The sequence below is a fragment of the Dermochelys coriacea genome, chromosome 1 (genome assembly GCF_009764565.3).
Source record: "Dermochelys coriacea isolate rDerCor1 chromosome 1, rDerCor1.pri.v4, whole genome shotgun sequence".
Taxonomy (NCBI): Eukaryota; Metazoa; Chordata; order Testudines; family Dermochelyidae; genus Dermochelys; species Dermochelys coriacea.
This window is the reverse complement of record NC_050068.2, coordinates 338,327,485-338,351,642: the sequence shown is the minus strand read 5'-3', so window position 1 is coordinate 338,351,642 and position 24,158 is coordinate 338,327,485. Positions and strand designations below refer to the sequence as shown.

The following is a 24,158-nucleotide window of genomic DNA, read 5'->3' as shown; positions in this document are numbered from 1 at the left end:
ACTGGGTTCAAAAAAGAATTGGATAAGTTCATGGAGGATAGGTGCATCAATGGATATTAATCAAGATGGTCAGGGACGCAACCCCACGTACTGGGTGTCCCTAAACTTCTGACGGCTAGAACCTGGAACAGGACAACAGGGGATCAATCACTTGATAAATTGCCCTGTTCTGTTCACTCCCTCTGAAGCATCTGGTACCGGCCACTGTCAAAAGACAGAATACTGGGCTAGATGGACCACTGGTCTGACCCAGTTTGGCTATTCCTATCTTCTTATGTTCTTAAACTCTTATATTCATTTTCTGCCAACACTGATAGAATTCAATTTTAGTTCACAGGAATGTTTGCAGAATATGTTGTGAACATTCTCTTTGGGGAAGGCACCATCGTTGTGTTCTGGGTAACATAAATAAATAATAATAATAATCTGTATCTGCATACATTCTCCCATTGGAAATGATCGCGGGACCATCTTGAGAATTATTTGAGGCTTTGGCAGTCCAATCAGGGTTCTGAAACATCACCACATGACTTTGGTGAGCTATCACACAGAGCCAAGGTCAAATACTCAAAGCAACAGTTGTGGCAAATTTCTCCCCTCCCTCCTTGGGCTGAGGTATAGGCCCATAAACCATGTGTTGACAGACTTTGGACAACTAATTCATAAGACTCCAAGTCCGATCACAGCTAATTCACAGACATAAAAAGAGGATAAATTTGTCCAGTAAATTCCTTTTAATAAATAATTCACCCTGCTCTAGAGGCCACCGCTGCTTTCAGCCAACTGCATGAGCATGGCTTCAGGAACAGACTTCACTTTGGCTACAAAATGGCACCCGGCTATCCAGTTTCCCTAGTTTGGCTGTAGGCACTTGGACATCTATTGCATCCAGCAGGGAAGTAGTACATATCCTCCTAGGCATATCTGACCCCATTTCCCTCCCCAGATACATACAGTCTCCCTCCCTTCAAGCTGCAAGTTCCCCAAAGCCTTCTGTAACAAGGGCAAGTGACACAGCAGTGCTGCTAAGAGACTATTCTTTGTTTCCTAGCCCCAATTATATGACACAGTTACAAAAAGACTAATATCTCCATTGGTGTGGCAGAAGTCTGTCTCTCCACTGATTTGGGTGACCACTGTTAGACCGTCACACGACAGTGACTGCTTGTCCTATGTAGCAACAACAGTTGCTAGGTAGAGGCAAAGCTTCCATCAGAGCTAGTGTTGCTGTGGAAGGCTCAAATTTCCATACAGGATTCACCATGGTTTGGGCCCTACCAAATTCACGGTCCATTTTGGTCAATTTCACGGTCATAGGATTTTAAAAATCATAAATTTCATGATTAAATTTAAATTTAAATCTGAAATTCCCAGTACTTTAATTATAGGGTTCCTGATCTAAAAAGGAGTTGGGGGGAAGGGGTCGCAAGGTTATTGTAAGAGGGGATTGTGGTACTGCTACCCTTACTTCTGCGCTGCTGCTGGTGGTGGTGATGCCTTCAGAGCTGGAGAAAGGCGGCTGCTGGCTGGGAGCCCAGATCTGAAGCTAGAGCTGCTGCTAGCAGCAGCACAGAAGTAAGGATGGCCTGCTATGGTATTGCCACCCTTACTTCTGCGCTCCTGCTTGCAGAGCTGGGCCCTCAGTTAGCAGCTGCCACTCTCCGGCTGCCCAGCTCTGAAGGCAGCAGCGCAGAAGTAAGGGTGCATGGTATGATATTGCCACCCTTACTTCTGCACTGCTGCTGGCGGGGTGCTGCCTTCAGAACTGGGCACCTGGCAAACAGCCGCCGCTCTCCAGCTGCTCAGCTCCGAAGGCAGTACAGAAGTATGGGTGGCAATATTATGAGCTCCCTAAAATAACTTTGTGATGCCCCTGCAACTCCCTTTTGGGCCAGGACCCCCAATTTGAGAAACGCTGGTCTCCCCTGTGAAGTCTGTATAGTATAGGGTAAAAGCATATAAAAGGCCAGATTTCACAAGGGGAGACCAGATTTCACCTTTTTTCATGGCCATGAATTTGGTAGGACCCTAACCATGGTTAAAGGCAACAGTATTGCCATTCAGGCTGCTAGGTACCAGTGCTGGGGTGGATGAGTCTTTTTCATCAGATGCAAAAATATAGCAGTTAATCCTCAATTTAAACTCTAGCATGGGGTTACCCAGAAGTAAATATTGCTTCCAAGTGGCATCCAAAAACCCTAGATATGATTCAGAGAGCAGTGTATTTAAACACTGTATTGGACACACAGCTGTTCAGCTCAGCTATGGAATAATAGCAATACTTAAAATTTACATGATCTTTTTTATCCAAGGATCTCCAAGCAATTGCCAAACAACAAGGGACAGATTGTGATTCCCTTATTCACACCGGAGTACCTGAGTACTTCAGTAATCTCACTGGAAACAACGGGACTAAGGAAGGAGCAATGTGCTACTCAGTCAGAATAAAGGGTCTCACAATCTAGCCCCAATTAATTAAGCCTCAAGACCCCTGTGAGACAGGTAGTATTACCCCCATTTTATAGACAGACAAATGTAAAGGGAAGTCTTGTCCAAGTCTACAAAGAAAGTCAGTGGCAGAGGTAAGAATTGATCCCTGCTTCCCAGCTCCCACTCAAAGCAACCTGTTTTCTACATCCCTTTATGAATATGATGTGCCATATAATCAGTAAAATGCTAGAGAATTGGAAATAAAGTAGAAGACTCTTTGAGATCACCAGATGAAAGGGGCTATATAAGCCCAAAGTCTTATTCACAGAGCTGGGTGAACTATCTGCAAAGATCAGTTATAAAGCAAATGTAATCCCTTTTTTCAGTCATTAATTTTCCATGATAAGACGTCTCACTTTACAAACTGGCATGTTATTTGAAAATATCCAATGGATGGTTTTGCACGGCCCAAACCCAGTCAATGGATCACCAACAAACTATTTACTCTGATTTATTGTGTTATTTGCATCAAGTGATGATTAATGGTCATTGCCATTCAAACTCTGTGAGCAATCACCTCAGTCACATGGTGTTGTTTCTGCTTTTTGATTCAATGACTCCACAATTCACCAAAAGTTTCAAGATGGCCTCCTGAACATTCACACATGCACCATGACACTTTCTCCTTCCCTAAACTTTCTTGTAAACAAAATGTTACTGATACACAGCGAATAAGCAGAGTCGCCAATACAGTACTGCCAAAGCAAATCCATCAATGTTCTTCCCTGGTACACTCCTGCGTACTTTCCTGAAATATACCTCTAGCTGTAATTATTAAAATTGCGAACAGTGCCTCATTAGAGCTGTTTGCAATATTCACATACATTTATTTTTCTAGAGCAGGGGTCTCAAACTTGTGGCCTGCAGGCCATCTGCAGCCTATGAATCTCCCCAATATGACCCGCAGGACTCCAGCAGTTTTGGGGCGGGGTCTCTCCCTTGGCCCCACCTGCCACCCACAGGCACTCCCCCCAGAGGTGATTTTAAATGGCCCAGGGCCGGCAGTGCAGCAGAGCTGAGCGGTGTAAGTGGGGGAATAGTCCTGCTCTCGTGGGGAACTTTCCTGGCTTCTGCATTACCCCAGTGAAGTGGGCTAGCAAAAGGATCTGAGTCCTCGCTCCCACTTCTTTAAACCAGAAGCCTCCCTGCCCTTGAGGACTCCCCTTCCACTCTCCTGTCTGGCAAAGTCCTCATAACCCCAACAAGGCTGGACCCAGGATTCCTGGAGGGCTCAACCCCCAACCCTGCTGTGGTCACCTAAGACAGGGGCTAGGGTGTCCCCACTCCGGGGTACTCTCTCTGCACTGGGCACTTCTCTGACCTACTGACCATTACATACAAGTTAAAGCAAATGCAAGTTATTTAATCAACAATTAATTTTAAAAAGAATAAGGAAAAATGGGAAAGGTTAAAGGAAACTCATCAACCTGCTCTGTGGCAGGGAACCTCACAAACAGTGTCTCTGGAATGTCAGGGCAGTTCACAGTCTGTTCCTTGTAAGTCCCCGGCCTTCTTCTCAGGCCCTGGCTGTGCTGCAGGGATGCTGTGGGTTGGACACTTGCTCTGGTGGTGGCCACACGCTCTCAGGCTCTAAGTGGCAGGACCCTTCTTCCCAGCATCGCCCCTGCCCTGTCAGGATTATGATCCAAGCCTGGCCTGCAGAGCCTCTTGGCTGAGGCATCTCCCTGTGCTGGGCCCACTGCCCAGGGTCCCCCTCGCTCTCCCTAGTTGCTCATCACACCCAGCTCCAGACTGCCCCAGCTCCACCACTCTGTCTCTGCACTGCTGCTGCTGCTGCTCTGCCTCCAGCTCCCTGGGTTGTTTCTTTGGCGCTCTGGCTCTAGCTGCTGCAGCTCTGCTCCCAGGACAGGTCTGCTCTGCAGGCTGCTTCTGTGACTCTGCTCCCAGCACTGATCTGCTTCCTGGGCTGCTTTTCTGGCCCCTCTGGCTCTGGTTGCTGCAGCTCTGCTCCCAGGGCAAGTCTGCTCTCTCTGGGCTGTGCCTCTGGCTTTGGGGCTGCAGCTCTGCTCCCAGGACAGGGTCTGCTCTCTCTGGGCTGCTTTTCTGGCCCCTCTGGGTCTGGCACAGCTCTGCTCCCCAGCTCAGCTCTGGCCCCTGCTTTCTCCTTAGCTCAGCCCCACTCTGTCTGACCCAGGCAAATCCAGCTTACGGGGAGGACAGGGCCTCCCTGGCCTCCTGACTCCCTGATTAGCCTGCCCACCCTGTCATTCAGGCTGATCTGGAGCATTGGCCTCTCCCCATTGTTCCTGGGAACTGTCAGTCTCAGGGTCCTGGTTTCCCCTAGACCCTTCCCCTTTTAGTACTGAGAGCTAGCAACTAAAATACCCCCACTGAATGTTAGTAAGGGGGCAACAGTCCCCTTACAGCGGCATCTGCCTGCTCACTCCAGTGGCTACCAGCCCCTCCCTGCAGCCCCGGGGCAATGGGAAGCTGCAGGGGTGGTGCTTGGGGGCAGCAGCGTGTGGAGGCCCCCCAGCCCGCCCTGCCTTGGAGCCCCAGATAAGTGCCGCACCACCCGACCGCCTCCCAGAACCTGCACCCCCACCCCCTTCCTGCCCCCAAACTCCCTCCCAGAGCCTGCAACCCCTCCCCACACACCCCCTCCCACCCAGAGCCTGCACCTCCTTCCCACACACCCCAGCCCACAAAATCCCTCCCAGAACCTGCAACCCCACCCCCTCCTCCTGCATCTTTGCCCCAGCCCAGAGCCTGCACCCAGCACACAAACTCCATCCCAAAGCTTGCACTCCCAGACCCTCTCCCCCACCCAAACTCCCTCCCAGAGCCCAACCTCTCACCCCTTCTTCACCCAAACTCCCTCCCAGAGCCTGCACCCCAATCCCCTACTCCAGATCCCCCTCCCTCACCCAAACTCCCTCCCAGAGCCTTAGGCAGGTGGGGGGGTGGAGTTTTTTGTGGGGGTGGATTCTGGGCGGCATGAGTGACATTATTGACCTACTGGGAGGATTTGAGGACTGGCACTGGCCCCTGGATAAAATTTCCAGAAGCACCTGATGGTACATCTACACAGCCTGCCCAGGTTGAAAGACCTGGGTTTGTGGGGCTTGTGCTAGTGCTCTAAAACTAGCTGTGCAGACAGCACTTCAAAGATGTGGACTGGGCCCCCTCCCTAGGCTTCAGAGCCCGAGCTCAAGCCTGAATCGCAATGTCAAAGTGCTGTCTACAGAGCTCTTTCTAGAGCGCTAGCACAAGCCCACAAATCCATGCCTGTCAATGCAGGCTGAGAGATTTGCTGTCATGGGCTGCCGCAGGCTGAGTAGATGTACCCCTAAGTGATTCAGGAACCCAAGACCCAATTTCACAAGTAACTTAGGTGCTTAGGAGCCTAATGCTCATCGAAAGACAATGGGATATAGGCTCCTTAGGTGCGTTTGAAAATTTTACCCTTTATTTTTTGTTACCTACAATTTTTGAACAACCGTCCAGAGTCACCTACAAATCAGTGCTGAACTGCATTTCCTGTGATTCAGACTGGTTCCAAAAGTCCCCATTCATCTTCTCCCTGTTTGCTATAGCGAAGCAAACACTCATCCTGCCTACCCCAAGCTTATCAGCTGCCGGACATTAATTTGAGTGCTATGGGAAGTTTCATTTCCTGTTTCTAGTGCCGCTTGTAACGAGGCTAGCAGCATTTGTAAGAAGAAAGTCATTTTTCTAATTCTTATTATTAACCCTTTGGAGAGCTGAAGGACAGGCCAGAATTTCCAGAGGGCTCAGAAGCTGCAATCAGGTCCCGATTTTCAAGAAAGCTCAGGTCCCGATTTAGGCAGCTAAATAAGTAGCCAGATTTTTCACAAGAACTTAGCACCCAGCAGCTTGCATTGGGAACATTTTTGTCAGACTTTTCCAGATTGGGGATTAAAAAACAGAAAACATTTATTAAAAAAAAATACCACCACCAAAATGGTTTTGAAAAAAAACAATAACTTTTTTTTTTGGTTTCTGGTTTTTCGATGGGAAACTAACATTTTCATGGGAAATTTTGATGAAAGAAATCATGTTTTTAAATTTCCTGTGGAAAATAACTTGACTTTTCCTACCAGCTTGATTCTTTTGAAAAAGCTACCCCTAACTGTGGGTACTGAACATTTTTGAAAGTCTGGTTCAGTTTCTGTCTCTCTGTAGCTATAGAGTGGTATAGCTTCCTGTCCAAGAAATGGGCATATTAGTGGAAATACGTTACCTTTTAAAATGAATTCATTCTAGTCATTGAATGAATTCTACAAACTGAGCTAGTGGATCTATGTAAATTAGGGAAATCCTAGCAGGGCCTACACGTCATGCACCTGTATGCCTGGATATTAAGAGTGTGGAGATGAAGAACATCTTGTCGGGTATCAATTTGTTATGTGTGCTACTGTACATTAAAGAGATGATGCGTTTAGGCTCTGCTCCTGCCCAGTGTAGGTGGGGAGCATTACACGTGTAAGTGAAAGGTAAAATAGTGCTAAACAGGAAAGGAAAAGCAGGGGAACCCAGCCCTGTATTAATGAGAGCTGTGCTAAATGGCTACCAGATTATTCCTGCTGAGTAGCAGGTGCAAGGCCTGTATCTCAGCCATTCATTGCATGAGGAGGATCAAAGGTACGCAAAGGTACACACGCTCAGATGTTCCTGCCACTCTCTGCCCACTCCTGGCCAATTTCATTACTCCGGGTAAGAGGACAGGTGTATGCGGGGGGTGGGGCCGGAAGCTTTATTCCCATGCAGTGTGGAGGCCATGTGCCCACGTGTCTCCTCCTCCACTCACGCAACTGCTATAGGCCCATCACCGCACCCATCACCCTCCCGTGACCTGCTTAAGGACTTGTGGGACCAGGACCTTAGTCAGTAAGCAGGAGGAGAAGGACCCAGAGAGTTCCTGGCAGGCACAGGAATCACTGCAGCAGGTGGGTGCACACATGCTCTGTTAGTAACATCACATCACTTCATTAGCATTAGGATCTAGACCCTAAAGGCTGCTGGCCCATCCCCTCAGCCCAGCAAGGAGTGACACCATGCCCAGGGTCTGGGACAGGCCCCTTTCCCAGGATTTCGGCTGTACTTCTTCCACATCAAACTAGCACAGCGCATCAATCATCCCTTCCCCCAGCCTGGGGTCTTTTATAGGGGCGTCCATCTGTCTATTCCAGTCTGTCTATTCCACTCCACAGGCCGTTTGCCTGAGAGTCATGCCGTGCTCCAGGGCCTCCTGCAGGAGCCAGCCTGCTTCAGTAGCAGTCTCCCCTTGACCCGAAGGGCCAGCCACCCTATGACAGGTCAAACCTGGGACCTTACTGTGACTGGCAGGAAACGCTCCCTTTCCTGGGCCATGTGGAATGGACTGTCAGCTCCTGCTTTTCTAGGAGGAGCTCAATCCTGACTGACGATATACCTTCAGAATCCCCAAGCATACAGAGTGAAGTATCTGTACTAAGAACCTACCTCCCGCGTTCCCTCACAGGTCTTATGCAGTTACAGCAAGCTATCCCGGAGATTGCCAACCCACAGCTGAGTGATCTCTCATCAAGCTGCAGGGGTTGGTGTGGGGGTCAGATTATACATTTTGAGTGGCAGGGATGATGCTTCGTATGGTGCCGTGTACAATAAAATTCTGATCCTGATTGGGACCTCAGAGTGGTTACTCTACCACAGTACAAATAGTACAGAGGAAGAAGAAAAAGTAGCCACAGATTTAAAACAGACACATATCCAGGAGATGTAAATTCAAATCCCAGCAATCAGATGAATGAAATAGCTATAGTTGGACTGCACACATGTTTAAGGCATATTCATGAATCCTACTAGGTACATTCTGAAATATCTCCAAAGATAAATTACCTCTTACATTTCCATATGCTGCCTTTTATTCTGAAGCATGTACTATAAACCTAAACTGACATGCAAATGACATATGTGCGGGTCACTTCACCCATGACTGAAGCGCCGCCATCTCCGACAGCAGTTTAACATCACCCAGCGATGATTTTGGAATTGAAGAACAGCGTGCGTGCAATTGACACTGCAGAGAGAATTTTAGGTAGGCAGAATGTTGTTCCTGGAGCTGAAATTTAGCCAGGACATGATGGTTAATGCCTCAGAAGGTGTCATGGGATTATTAAGGATCACAAGCGACCCTGACAATGTGGCCCCAGCTCCATTTTGGAGCACTGGTCCTGCTCTGACACAGAGTGAGGAGTGCCAGCTAATGAATCACTGCCAGCACTTCCTGCACCACCCTGGAGGTCTCCATTCTCTAAAGCCCTGACCCAGGTTGATGCTGCTTAGCTTGCAAGATCCAAGAGGATCCCAGAACAAAGTACCCAAATAGCAGAGAGCTTGCTACAAGCCCAGTTTACTTCATATGGCGCAGAATTCAGAGTTGTGGCAAACGCTGCCATCAGTGGATATAATTTATTACCTGCACAAGAAGTTCCAGCTTCCTGTCATCGAGGAGGTGCACTTGACATCGGCGGCCCTCCGTCATCTGCAAGAGAGATGCAAAGTATGTTACAGGGTGCTTCATTTACAGGCTTGGCAAACATCAAAAGCTGCCGCTAAAGCACTGCAGGCATGCTCCCTTGAAGCCCTGTCCCAGCAAAGGGTTTCATTCCCTGGTTTCCCTTCCCTGGCACCAGGAAAAGAAAAGGTTGCATGAGACAAAGAAATAACACCCTTCCAACTTTCACTGAACAGCACGGCTTTGACTCAGCTACAGAGAGTGGATCGCTCCAGTGTTGAAAATGAGGCCAAGGTGTGGAGTGAACGAGACCGTTAGTCCCATACCGACTACGGGAAACAGCCCAGACGTTTCATACGTCTGCCCCCATCTTTGGTGCTTTGCTTGGCCACCAGGCAGTACCAGGGGAAACTTCTGTACAAGTTACAAGGAAGTGGTTGATGCACCATAGTAAAGATTCAACCATAGCTGAAATAGTTTGAGGTCAATAGGTCAAGTTCTTCCATGGTGTAACTCTACTGAATTCACTGGCATTACACCAGGGATAAATTTGGCCCTGGATCTTTCCCACCTGCACTCGTCCACACTAGAAAATTGCACCAGTTTACCTACACCAATGTATAATTAAACAGGTGCCACACCCCCAATGTGGACACAGTATATTGATATAAACGTGCTTTATACAAGTACAGCTATTCCAGCTATTCACAGACATAATTATACCACTAAAATTTAAGTTTCAGAGTGGTAGCCGTGTTAGTCTGTATCAGCAAAAACAACGAGGAGTCCTTGTGGCACCTTAGAGATGAACAAATGTATTTGGGCATAAGCTTTCGTGGGCTATAACCCACTTCATCAAATGCATGGAAAGAAAAATACAGAAAGCAGGTATATATATTACAGCACATGAAAAGATGGAAGTTGCCTTACCAAGTGGGGGTCAGTGCTAACGAGGCTAATTCAATTAAGGGGGAAGTGGCCTATTCTCAACAGTTGATAAAAAGGGGTGAATATCAAAGGAGGAAAATTACTTTTGTAGTGCTAACAAGGCCAATGCAATCAAGGTGGATGTCGCCCATTTCCAACAGTTGACAAGAAGGTGTGTGTATCAGCAGAGGAGAAATTTACTTTTCCATTTAAAATGTAAATGTAGACCAGGCCTCTTCCAAACTCATGTAGACTGTGGTTGCATTGAAATGCATGAGAGTACTTCCATGGAGTCAGGGAAGTTTCTCCATGGTCAGCCGGGAGTTTTACAGAGTGCCCCTATGGACAAGCCACTATGACCAAAAGTGTGAGATCTCTATGCACTGTTAGGCATTCAGAATCCGATTCAGCAAAGCACTGAAATACATGCATAACTTTAAACACGTGAATAGTCCTATTGGCTGTCGGGGGATTTGTGCCTAAGTCATGTAAGGGCTTTTGAAACTTCCAGTCCTGTATTATACAGACACTCTCAGGGAGTAAGGCAGTAGCTTCATTACGCCCTTTAAAGGCAATGCAAGTCATGCATGGAAAGCCCCATAGCAGCACTTTCAAAGTTGACTTTTTAAGGGTAATGCAGAATTAAGAATATTCTTATCTTAAGGCCAAGGCAGATTTCTGTGTATTGAGAGGATTCTATACACAATTCAATAACATTTCATGCCCTGACAAGCTCTGTAGATGTTGCCGAAACAGAATTCTCAAGTTTCTGCCAGAATGAGCTACAATCTCCCCAGGATGCAATCTTCACAGTGCACCTGGAAAACAGACACTTCCTCCAGGACTAGCTCAGCTCTACGTATGGGAGATAGCAGAGCTGACTCTAAGTTCAGAGGCCTTCTTTTAGAGAACCAGAGCAACCAGGATACTTGAGTCCAATGGGTTAAGCAAGGACAGCTTTGCCTTTAGATCTGAGTTATCAGGATTCAATGGGTTTAAAACCACACCCTACTCCAATTTCACAGAGCACTCTGCGACATTAAACTTCTAAAGGTGAGCTTTATAATCAGCAATATTAATCAAAGGCACCTTTTCTTTTCAGTTACCACCAACCCATAAGATTTACCACCCCAGGCATGTACAAACATCACTCAAAACCCTGCAGGCTTTGTCTGTGTTGCTAGTTATACCAGAACATCTTTTGAATACCAACAATGCTAACTAATTCCGGTTTCTTAGGCACAATTGGAGCTCTGGCATCCAACTCAAAGAAAATCCTTTGTAAAACAAGACTTCTCATAAATGTTAATTGGTTACCGCCATGGCTACAAACTGTCTTGCTACAAGATATTTCTCTGGTAAGTAATGGCATGCAAAATATTGCTCTACATTGGTTATGTTACTTGGTGAGTGAGATGTGCAGTATAAACCCTGTTGGTATTTAAATGGTTTTCAACTCAGCTGTAAAGATGTACTCTAGGCTTGCCAACTCAGGCCTCAGAAAAGAAGGAAATGTGTGTGTCTGTAGCACTTTTTCCCCATAGATCTCAGACTGCCTTACGTAGTATTCCTGAGCAAGCAGGGACTCTCAGGATTTAGTAAAGGCTTTCATTTAACTGTTCCATCAACAACTTAATGGAGGAGACTGGATGCAATGTCTTACTTGGAGAACTTCAAAATAGTCCGTCTCCATGTCTCTTTCTAGCCTATTTCCTGTCCGATACCTGCAGAGTCCACAAGATGGTGCCATGCCACACCTAAAAAAGGTGAAGAAGCATGTATATCCCAGTTTTACCTGTTCAATTAATTGCGGCAGAAAACTGGTAAGGGACTTGCTCAGGGCCACATCTTGAAGCAGTGGCAGAGACAAAAATACAATCCAATGCCCCTGACTCTCAGTGCTGTGCATAATCCACTAGATCACAGCTGCACTTTTAAAAATAAGAACATAAACATAAGAGTGGCCATACTGGGTCAGACCAAAGGTCCATCAAGCCCAGTTCCTGTGTTCTGACAGTGGCCAATGCCAGGTGCCCCAAAGGGAATGAACAGACAGGTTATCATAAAGTGATCCATGCCCTGTTAGCCAATCCCAGCTTCTGAGATTAAACAGAGGCTAGGGACACCATTCCTGCCCATCCTGGCTAATAGGTCCATCAATGGCTATCTTCCATGAATCTATCTAGCTCCCTTTTGAACCCAATTATAGTAATTGCCTTCGTAAGAGGGTTTCTTGTTTTTTAAATGTGCAGATATTTTTGGTTTTGCACTATCATGGCTCAAAAAGGCCAAAAAAGCTTTTCAACTGGAACTTTATAGCTTCCTGCTCCTTAATTTTGTAACCTCCTAGTTAAGTTTTGTTAGTAAAAGACTTCCCAACGCAAACAGATGATATCCTGGAATTCAAAAATAAGTTACAGATATTGTGCATGACACAAAAAGAAAAGGAGTACTTGTGGCACCTTAGAGACTAACAAATTTATTAGAGCATAAGCCTTCGTGAGCTACAGCTCACTTCATCGGACGCACGGCTGCTACTCTGAAACCTGTGCATGACACAGTATCTCAATTAGTTGCAAAGTGTTGTGCATATTTTGATCACCTGCAGAGATGAGAAAACTGTAGGAAAAGTTAATTTATCTTTGGTTTTTGCAATATTGCTTATCACCAGAGTATCTGAGTGGCTTTCATGTTAGACTGGCAATTGCAAACTACCTAGCAGACTTCAAGGGATATGTAATAGTTTATATATAGTATGATCACATAGTATATATATCAGGGTGGACTGATTTTAAATGAAGGCAATACAAATCACAACTTTAATCATGATTTAAATTACCTCATGAAAAGCCATGATTTAACAAATTGATTTTAATCAAGTTTTCCTTTTGTATTTCAGTTCTTTTCTAAAGAAAGGTGCATTCTCATTAGTTGATATAATCATTAAAACTTGTTGATTTACAACAAAATAGAGCATTTACACTAGATCTGGCACATAAGTTTGCTACATAGGAAATATACTATAACTATATACATTTATATAAGCAATTATGTAGCTTAATATTCTCAGATGCTTATTAAGTGTCCATTTTTAGTATGTTAGAAAATGATGAATGATATATTGCTTATTTACTAGATAATCAACTTTTTGCTCCTGCTTTGTGTCAAACTACTGCATTAAAGTGGTAACTGGAATTTAACTGAACACACAAAACAGCATATACAATTTATTTTTATTAAAGAAAACAACCTAAAGTGTTTTGGATATATAAGCTTTTCATATGAAAACATGTTTCACATTACAACTAAATGATTTATTAAAAAGAGGGATTAACTGTAGTCAGTGAATTACACTGATTATTTCAAGTCAGCCTGGGAAAATTTTCAAATATGCCTAAGTGAAAGTGGCTGGAGCTTAACTTCCTATTTCCCTAAATCTCTTGAAAATGAGACTGTCTCCTAAGTTACTTAGGCTGACCTACTGTGCACTATTTATAAAACTTGACCTCAAAAGTTAGATGATTTCCCCTTTGATTCTTTCTTTATATACAAAAAAGCAGATTTTAACTCAAAATGTTTGATAGGGGCTCCTGGATTCAGCATCTTTATTTTTTACTGAAATGTTTTAAAGGGATTGTAATAAGTTTAGGCCTTCACACATTTTGTATTAAATTCAGATTTTAAATATAAACCTGTTTAAAATTAAAAGAAAAATTATAATTTAAATAAAACCAAAAAAATCTGATTTAAATAAAAAATTTGATTTATTTTGATTTTGTCAAAAAAATTCTCAATTTTTATCCACCCTGTGGATACATGTGAAGAGCAGGGCGGGTTCCTTCACAGTTCATGCACAAGTTTTATAGTGTCAGTAGATTCCTATGCTTCATATTGTTTCTGAGATTGGAATCACAATGTAATGAACTGGCTAATGGGCATGGGTACTGCTGCCCTCTACTGGGCAGAACCAGAACTTTTTAGCTGACTGTCATAGGCCTTTTACTGTGACCACAAATGGAGGTTTTCCTTGAGCTTATAAGGAAAGGAGTATTTGGGGCAGGAGGAGCTGAGTTCTAGTCCTGCTGTTGTCTTCAGATTCAGTGTGGCTGAGATGTGCAGCACTGTGATAGCTGGGAAGTTGCTATACGCCCAGAGATTTCTTACCGACTTTTCCCTAAGATCAGGACTCCAGGCTAAGTGTATTATGTGGTTTTTCTTTCCTCTGAAGCAACAGGTACTAACCAGTGAAAAAGGCAGGACTACCAGACCAGTTATGAGCTAAGAGATTATGGCAATGCCCATATTCCTGCTTGTTTCCAATTCCACAAGGGCACCTGCTCACACTGAAAGCTATTGTCCAGCAACAAAGTAAAACAAGCTCTATTAGTGTGTTGGAGTGAGAAGCAGGATTTCATGGCATTGCAAGAAAGAACTGATCCGGCACATTCTGGCTGCAATGAGGCTGCTGCGTCTGACCCTCCGCAAAGTTGCAATTTCACAGTGTCTGCTCCTGGGCCAGTGCCTTCATAGTCTCTCAGGAGATGAACCAAGGAGCAGCTTTGGATTGTCACATAACAAGAGAAGAGAAATCAATGCCAATGCTCAACAGATGGAACCAGGGAGTAGGAGGTCAATAACCATTAACAATTGCTCAGTGGCAGAGGCGTTTGATGGGGGAGCCTGCAAAGAGTGGCACAAGGTCTTTAAACTCCATCAATAAGATCTTGCTACTGTGAGAGGGGCACAGGGGGGAGCTCAAAGCAGAAAGGGAGACTGGGGACTTACTTTCCCTTAGTTACTAAAAGCATTTGGAGTATTCTGAGGGGCGGGGGGGAAGGGGAAGAAGATTAAGAAAGGGAGGATTATGGGTAGAAGACAAGTATGCTTGATGGTGAAGGGAAACATGTTTGAGCATAAGAGACTGTTCATGAACAAGAATCCTAGAAATCTGTTTGCCATGGAAAAATATATTTACATTTTGTGAAAAAATAAAAACATATACAATAGAACCCCATATATCTGAGCTTCCGTTATCCAGCTCTCTGGATTAACTGAACCGGAGCTGACAGCCCAAGCCCTGGGCAGCAAGGCTTGGGCTTCAGCTGAATTGCAATTCTATTAATTTTATTTTATTATAATGAGTGATGGCAGAAATAGGCTTTGAACTTGCTTAAAAATTATAAATATATCAATAAAACATTATGGTCAACTGATACCTATATATATTGTGGCTAGGAAAACTAAAGTTCAGCTTTTCAATATAATCACAGAAAAACACAGATTCTTATGGTTTTTTTATCAGAGAATTTTGGGGTTTTTTTACAATGGAAAACTAGGATCCCTGTTCATGAATACTTCAAAGCTGGACTTTGTTCTGAGCTGGGCAGGAAATTATGCACCGGAGTGTCATTGTAATACTGTAGGATTTATTACTTTCACACTCAGTTCAAGAATTGTACCTGCTGCTTGCCAGGGAGAGCATCTGTTTGGATTTCATTAATTTGTGGCAGGGCTTTAGGCTCAGATCCTCTGAGGTATTTAGGCTTCTAACTTCCAATAGATGTCGGGAGCCTAAATACTTTGAGGATCTGGGCTTTTAGTGCCTATGTATTAGCAGGAGTGTTGTAAGCAAGATCTGAGAAATAATTCTTCCATTCTACTCAGCTCTGATAAGACCTCAGCTGCAATACAGTGTCCAATTCTGGGCACCACATTTCAGGAAAGATGTGGACAAATTGGAAAAAGACCAGAGGAGAGCAACAAAAATGATTAAAGGTCTAGAAAACATGACCTATGAGGGAAAATTGAAAAAATTAGGTTTGTTTAGTCTGGAGAAGACTGAGGGGGGGACATGATAACAGTCTTCAAGTACATAAAAGGTTGTTAGAAAAAGGAGGGTGATAAATCATTCTCATTATTCACTGAGGACAGGATGAGAAGTATGGGCTTATATTGCAGCAAGTGAGATTTAGGTTGGGCATTAGGAAAATCTTCCTGTCAGGGTGGTTAAGCACTGGAACAAATTACCTAAGGAGGTTGTGGAATTTCCATCATTGGAGGTTTTTAAGAAAAGGTTAGACATACACGTGTCAGGGATGGTCTCTCTCTCTCTCTCTCTCACTGTGTGCGTGTGTGTGTGTGTGTGTATGTATGTGTGTATATATAAAATCTCTGAGGCAGTGTGGTCTAGTGGGTAAAGTACTAGACTGATACCTAGGTTCAATTCCTGACCACAGACAAGTTACCTCACTTCTCTGCCTCAGTTTTTCCATTTGTAAAATGGGGATAACTATACTGACCTCCTTTGCCATGTGCTTTGAGATCTAGGGATGAAAAGTGCTATGTGAGAACTACATAAACATTTGTTCATCCCAGAGTATTTCATCACAGCAGAAAGTAAATTGCTCTTAAAAGTTACTTGCTGACACTCTTAGATCTTTGCCTTTTGCATTAAGGAAAGATTTTTAGCTACATTTGTTTGACATCAACATAAAGCTTTAAATCTCATTTGGCGACGGCTGCCCAAATATTTACATAGTGTGTTTCTGAGGAAAGTGTTACGTAGAGAGGCTGGCAGTTGTTTTGCACTGTTATGTGAACTATTTTAGCAGCTCACCTCTTCTCCATTCATCTGGACTCTAAAGCCCAACACTGGCTCAGAGAGTCCTACAGACTGTCCCCAACATACACTGGAAACACACCAGAACACTCAGTTAAATTCTTGTCACAGGTCAGCCTGCCAATAAATTACAATGAGTGTGCACTGCTCACAGAATGGTTGTATTCAACACAAATAATGTTCTTTAAAAAAATAAACAGTTGCAACGTGATTCCTTTTCAGCTGCTCTTCAAAAAAAAAAAAAAAATCCTGTAGGTGAAAACTGACACACTAAATAACTCAAAGGCACAAAATGCAAATGCTATCTACAGTGGCAGTTCTATAAATATCCCTGGCACATTTCATTAGCAGTTGACTGCAGAAATAAAGAGGATACAGTGTATTCTTCCGTGACTCAAATAAAAAATTATAATTGGAAGTAGAATATTTCCTAAATGCTTGCTGCAAGTACAGGAGGTAATTACTGTACTGAATACACAAAACCTGTGTCACCGGAGCCTGTTGTTTGGACAGATCCATTGAAGGAAGGAGAGATTGATTCCTTGATTAAAGGGATACTATTAGCTTAAAAATCATGCTCCTGTGTGAAAACTTTTAACTGACTGGTGGTACAGGGACTCCTAAATTGCTCGATCTGGAAGAGATGAGAGAGAAAAAATATTTTGGTTTACTTTGTGCTTTTACCAGCACTTTGGCCCTCATTCAAGAAAGCACCTCTCTGACAAGATGGACAGGTGCTCCACAAGCCCCAGCGTACAAGGGGTTAACCCAGACCCCTGCTTGTTGGCTGACTGGCGTAAGGATACAAAAGTAGAAGGGAAGTGACTACCTTGGGGAACAGTGCGACCTTCCCCTCCCAGCTGGCTAAGGAGCCAGAAAAGTCTCAGGCCTTTGAGGTCTATTGTTCTGAGTGACTTGTTTACTTTTGGAATCCTTTGTTTTGTGACTTATTAAAAGGAAGCCCCGAGAAAAAGGACTGAGAGTTATTCATCTTCCCCAGCCAGTGGATTGGCCCACTGCTCCACAATCCCTATTAGGGAAAACACTTACACATGTGTTTAAAGTGAAGCACGTGTTTACATGCTTTTCAGAATCAGGGCCACTGCTTTCCTTTGTACAGTCTGTTAGTCAGGCATTTGCCCCTGTTGTTTGTATGGGTCTTTCATGAAGCACCAAGGAAGAGAAGAAATGTTATCAAAAGAGGAAAAAGTTACTGTAGAACTACAAAAATTGGCACAATTCGAAATACTTCTATTAGGGCTTAGCAGACTACGGTGCAAGTTGACAGTGTCTCTGATGTTTGTAAACTGCTCTGAGATCCCCAGATAGAAAGCAATACAGAAATGCAAAGTACTGTTCTCATATTTGTTCTATTATTATAAAATACCTAGGATCTTTGGTAGAAGAGACTAATGATGATTAGGAACCAGTGACCTAAATAATATTTTAGCAGCAAGTCCTACGAAGTCTCGGTGCCATTTTGGAGTCAGAATACACTAAACCCAGCAGCATTCTGTGGATTAATCTTCTTTCATTCACAGCTATTCATGCTGTTCTTTACCAAGAATGCTATTCAGCAGTCTATGCTAGAAGAAGTTAATTGTAAGCCTTGTGATTGTTCCCTAGGAAGGATGATGATCTTTGTTCTCTAAGCCCTGTCCTCAAGCATTGGCCATCTACTAAAAGTCTTTCTGTAGTGGAACTGACTAGGATCTATGGCAGCAACGGGCAGCATCCCTTTTAAAGTTAATGACAACCTTAATGGTGATAGTAGACATAAAATTAGATGTGAGCTCATAAAACACGACAGTGTTGAATGTTCCTAGTGTCCTCTAAAGCTGAATATAGGTAAATAGTTAGTTGGGAAGGTGCCAGCAGGTGGCACTGAAAAATATGTAGTATTGTTCCTGGGTTTTGTAGGCTATATGCAACTTATGTGTAATGCAGGCTTCCTTTGTGCTGCTTTTTACATCAGTTCTTAATGGTAAGAAAAAAACCCACAGTGAGATTGTGGGTTTCATACACTGAGACCATTATATCCCAGACCAGGGGAGTGACCTGACATTGGTGACGCTCCAGTTACAGTCCTGGCCCTTTAAAATTCCTCCTTTCCTGCAGGAAGGACATGTGTGGTGTGGCTATAAACAGGCCTTCAGTGTTATTCAGTGGACTTCACCTGACAGGGCAGGGCATCCTCTGCATAAAAGGCACTATTTTAAAGGGCCGGGAATGCGGAATATTGCAGACATTTCTGGGAATGTCAATGCCAAGAAGATAGCAACAAATAAGATGGAATTTAAGAGACCTATAACAAAAATGAGTAAGTGGTTAGTTAGGAGGATTGACTTCTTGGGAGGAAAGATTAAAACACAAAATATGTATAGCCTAAGGGGAATAACTTAACTATCTGGGGGATGGGAGCAGCAACAAGGGGATAAATTATTATGGGCTATCAGTGGAGTTAAACAGGAATAACGGGATGAAATTAAACAAAGAGCAAATTTAGATAGAATATGAGGAGTAACATGTTCCCTCGCCTGAGGGTGCGAGTGTCCTCTGTCCCCAGCACTTCCTCTCTATGCCTCTCCTTACGTTTTGAGTAATACTGCCCCAGGAGCTGCTGAGTTCACTGTTTTACCTTGACAGCTGCCAAAAGAACTCTTGGCCTACAGCTGGATCCTTTTCTTCTTAACGCGGGGAGGGTACCATTTATGCCTATATGACCATTTATGCCTATGTGACTCTGTCTTCACAGCAATTGCAAGGCGCGAATGGGCACCCCCAAGCTAGCTTTGACTGAACTAGCTCATTAGCAATAGCACCGTAGCTGTGGTAGCACAAGTGGCAGGATGAGCTAGCTGCCCAAGTACAATACTGTGGGTACGGAGGCGGGAGGTTACTCCATGCTGCTGCGGCTACGCTGCTGTTTTTCGCAACTAGTTGGATAAAAGCTAGCTTGGCGATGCTGTCCCGATTGCAGTGTAGACACCCTGAGGCTCCCAAGACACTTACACACTTTTGAAAATCTTTCCCAAGTGATTTTCTCCACAGGTTGTTTTTTCCACAAACACCAAGGGATGTAAAGGCCCAGATTCAACAAAGCATGTGCTTACACCCTTTTGTTTATGATAGGCCTTGCTGAATCAGGTCCAAGTGAACTTTCTCCGTCTGTCTCCTTATACCCTTATGTCCATTTACAGTACAAAGCAGAGATTCTCAAATGTGAAGACCTAGCACGCCTCGTCTAAAACTGGAACTGCTTAGTATTTGACTTTGTAGTTAGAATGGATTCTTAGTCTGACACTGTACTTTAAGTCAATCAGGGTACTACCCAACAGACTTCTGAATCGGCTCATCAGTGGTATATGTTTGAGAAACGCTGACCTCAAGGGCCTACTTTCAACAGTATCCTGAGATAAGGAATTTCTTTCCTGGACATGCCGGTTTCCTCACCAGAATGATTGCTATGTTGTTTTATGTCACCGATCGCTTTCCTCTCTGAAAATAATATGTGTCTATATTCTTTTGAAAAACAAAGGAAACCTGGACATTCCACTCCCCTTTCTTCCTTTCACGAATCTGACATTGTTTCAAAGCATCGGGGTATTTTCAATATTTATGTTTTGCCATTTCAATTATTTCACCCACCCACCCTAAAAACAGACCCTGCCTAGGAAAACAGGTTGTGCGGGCTAACGCATTTTAACACCACGCATTTCCAAACACTAGTATAGCGAGAGTTTAACCCCTTTAAGGCATGTTAGTCAGCCTAGGTTCCAGGGCTAGGGTGGACCATGAACAGCTAGCATGTTTTTCATCATGACCTATTTTCTTAGTCTGAGACATGGCCAAAGATTCATTGGTCACAGGGTCAGACCTCTCAAATGCTGCTCAGTTTGCAAAATATTCTGCATTTGGATGCGGACCCTGAAAATGCTTCTTCCTTCCCACATGCATGGCTCCTTACCATATAGGCTTCCATTCAGCAAGGCAGTTAAGCACATGCTTAACTTTAAGCACCTGCTCAAGTCCATCTTGCAAAGTTAAGCATGTGCTTAAGTGCTTATCTGGATCAGGGCCTTGCTGCCCATCCAGACTTTCCTTATGGTTGGACCTGGGAACTGTTTGTTGCTCCTGTCCGATGTCTGTACTTTTAATGTAATTGTTACAAACACCTCAAGATTATAAGAGCTATAGAAATGGAATAAATAATAAATAAATTAATGATCTATCCTGTCAGGACACCTGCTCCTCCCTCTGCCAGCTCAGGATTGTTCCCAGCATTACATTTTCCTCATGCTTTGTCCAGACTAGGTTAAAATGAGTCAAGTGATGGGGCTTCCATCACTTCCCTTGGGAGACTATTGCACAGGCTAATAGATCTAATAGATCAGTTTCTGCCTAGAGCTGACTGTAACTGCTGCTAATAGAGGGAACCCTGAAGTCACTCAGAAATGTTCTGCTCAGCTGCTTGTGACTCCTGACTGCGAAGTTGACATGTTGTGCGTACCGAACGCCGGGAAGTGGTTTTAGGTGTCTTGGAAGACACTTGATCAATGTGCCAGCTTAACACAGAAAAGTAAAGAGCAAATGCTACCAATGCTCTGCTTTCTGTGTGCATTGCAAAAGGGGGAGAGGGGGAAGCATCTACTAGCCAATGGAAATGACATGAATGGACTTGACAGTGATATACTGTCCTTACTGCATATGTATGGGCTTCATGATGAATTATTATTTGTATGACAGTAGCGCCCAGAGACTGTAATGAGGGAGTGAGGTGCCATTGTGCTAGGCACCGGACAAACATGTAGTAAAAGAGACCTGAAGAGCTTACAATTTATGTTAATGACAAGAAACAACAGGTGGATGAAAGAAACACACACTTACGTATATTGTAAGCTTCTTGGGGCAGGTACTGTCTTTGTGTCCTGTGTTTGTACAGCACCTAGCTCTGGGGTTCCTAGACACTTCAGCAGTACAAGTAAATAGGAAGAAGAAAGAGGTGAGGGGTTGGTTGGGAGGGAGGATGAAGAGTCTGAGAAAGGAGTATGTTTTTGCGTAGATTTGCAGAGCATCCAACATTGGGGTGGTTGGCTGATGGGAGTTTCGAACATATCTGTCGCCACTGACCAAGAGACAGTGTGGCCTAGGGAACAGGACTGGGAGTCAGAGTTCTAACCTCTGTTCCACCACTGATCTGCTGCATGATCTTGGATGTTATTATTAGTTTGTTATCTGTATTACCATAGAAGCCCTAGTTATGGACCAGGATCTCATTGTGCTGGGGGCTGTACAAACAGAACATGCGGTGCCTGCCCCAAAGAGCTACAGTTTAAGTATAAGACAAGAGACAACAGCTGGACACAGACAGATGGGGAAGCACAAGAAGTCAGCATGATAGGCAGTAGTCTCACACCACCAGTTGTCAAGTCACTCCACTTCTTTTCGCCTTTACTACCTTTTTTCTGACTTGTCTACTTACACTGTAAGCTCTGTGTGTTTGTAGAGTGCTTGGGACAGCGGGCCCTGATCTTGCGTAGGCCATCTAGACATTAATGTAACATAATTAATAATAAATTATTTCCCCCCAACGTGTTTGAGTAGCTGTTGACTCTTCTACTGCTGACTTTTAATTCTTTTTAACAAATCATCAAAAAAAATCAAAACTTTTTGATGTCACCTGCCTTTTACTTCATCATGTTTTCCACAAATGTCTCCTGGTATAATTCCTTTGTGGATGTGGACTGGATGGTAATTTTTACAAGAAAACAAACCAGCCTAATGAGAAAACATTTGCAGGAAGTTTGGCTTAATTATATAGGAGAACAGGACAATTTCTTTGTGGTTGAAACTAATGTGATCTGCAGGAAAAAAAAAAAAATCAATGTGGGTTCCTAGGAGACTGACCAAACTGACCTAGATGCTGGAAGCAACAGAATGTGTGAATTATTCTTGAAGGGCAAATCAGGACTTAATTCTTAAAATACCCATTTTAGTGCCATCTGTTGTGCTTATTGTACTGCTACACATTCAAACATTTAGGTGGTTTAGTTGCTTTTATTAGCTGAGTAGGCTGTTTGGGGTTATGCACAATACAGACTTTCAGTAACTGTACCATATATTTAATTCACAGAGCCAGATCTTCAGCTGGCATAAGTGGATGCTTCTTCATGGAAGTCAATGGATCGACACCAGATGATAGTATGCACCATAGCCCTGAAACTGTGCATCAAACTGTATTACAAGGAGGATGGGGAAGCACACAGAGTGTATTGGGCTTAAGGATGGGGGACTTACTGCCGAAGTCCTGCATGCTTTCTTAGAGGCAGGGCCAAGCTGCAAACTTTGGCTACAGATTGGAATTTCTACCTGAAAGGATATTGGAACAAATGATTAAACAATCAATTTGTAAGCACCTGGAGGATAATAGGATTATAAGGAAAAGCCAGCATAGATTTGTCAAGAATAAATCATGCCAAACCAAACTAATTTCCTTCTTACACAGGGTTACTGGCCTAGTGGATAGCGGGGAAGCAGTAGACTTGATCTATCTTGATTTTAGTAAGGTTTTTGTCACAGCCCCACTTGACATTCTCATAAGCAAACTAGGGAGCTGTGGTCTAGATTAAATTACTATAAGGTGGGTGCACAACTGGTTGAAAGAACATCCTCAAAGAGTAGTTAGCAGTCATGGTTCACTGTCAAATTGGGAGAGTGTATCTAGTAGGGTCATGCAGGGATCAGTCCTGGATCCAGTACTATTCAATATTTTAATTAATGACTTGGATAATGGAATGAAGAGTATGCTTATAAAATTTGCAGATGACACCAAACTGGGAGGGGTTGCAAGCATTTTGGAGGACAGGATTAGAATTAAAATGACCTTGAGAAACTAGAGAATTAGTCTGCATTCAACAAGTTGAAATTCAATAAAGACAAGGGCAAGGTACTATACTTAGGAAGGAAAAATCAAATGCACATCTACAAAATGGAGAATAACTGGCTAGGTGGTGGCACTGCAGAAAAGGATCTGGAGTTTACAGTAGATCACAAACTGAATATGAGTGAACAATGTGATGTACTCGCAAAAAAAGGCAACTATCATTGTGGGGTGTTTTAACAGGAATGTCTTATGGAAGACCAGGGAGGTAATTTTCCCGCTCTACTTGGCACTGCTGAGGCCTCAGCTGGAGTACTGTGACCAATTCTGGTGACCACACTTTAAGAACTTGATGATTACCTGTTCTGTTCATTCCCTCTGGCATTGGTCACTATCGAAAGACAGGATTCTGGGCTAGGTGGACCTTTGATCTGACCCCATATGGCCATTCTTATGTAAGAAAGATGTGGACAAATTGGAGAGTCCAGGGGAGAGCAACAAAAACGATAAAAGGTTTAGACAACCTGACCTATGAGGAAAGGTTTAAAAAACTGGGCATGTTTTGAAAAAACATGTGAAAAGAAGACTGGGGGAGGGGGACCTGATAACAGTCTTAAAATATGTTAGGGGCTGTTATACAGAGGTCTGACTGTGATCAATTGTTTTCCAGGTCCACTGAAGGTAGAACAAGAAGTAATGGACTTAATCTTCAGCAAGAGAGATTTAGGTTAGATATGAGGAAAAACTTTCAAACAATAAAG

The 24,158-nt window shown here is 43.7% G+C and overlaps 1 protein-coding gene across 12 annotated transcripts in view; it reads right to left on the bottom strand.

Moving 5' to 3' along the window:
* FRMD4A (FERM domain containing 4A) overlaps positions 1 to 24,158 on the bottom strand; it is a 545,903-nt gene that overhangs the window by 169,881 nt on the left and 351,864 nt on the right. For all 12 annotated transcript variants that reach the window (XM_038383022.2, XM_043498286.1, XM_043498253.1 and 9 more), the window contains one exon: positions 8,933 to 8,998. In XM_038383022.2, coding sequence (XP_038238950.1) covers positions 8,933 to 8,998 — 66 coding nt within the window. The remainder of the gene's footprint in view (positions 1 to 8,932; positions 8,999 to 24,158) is intronic.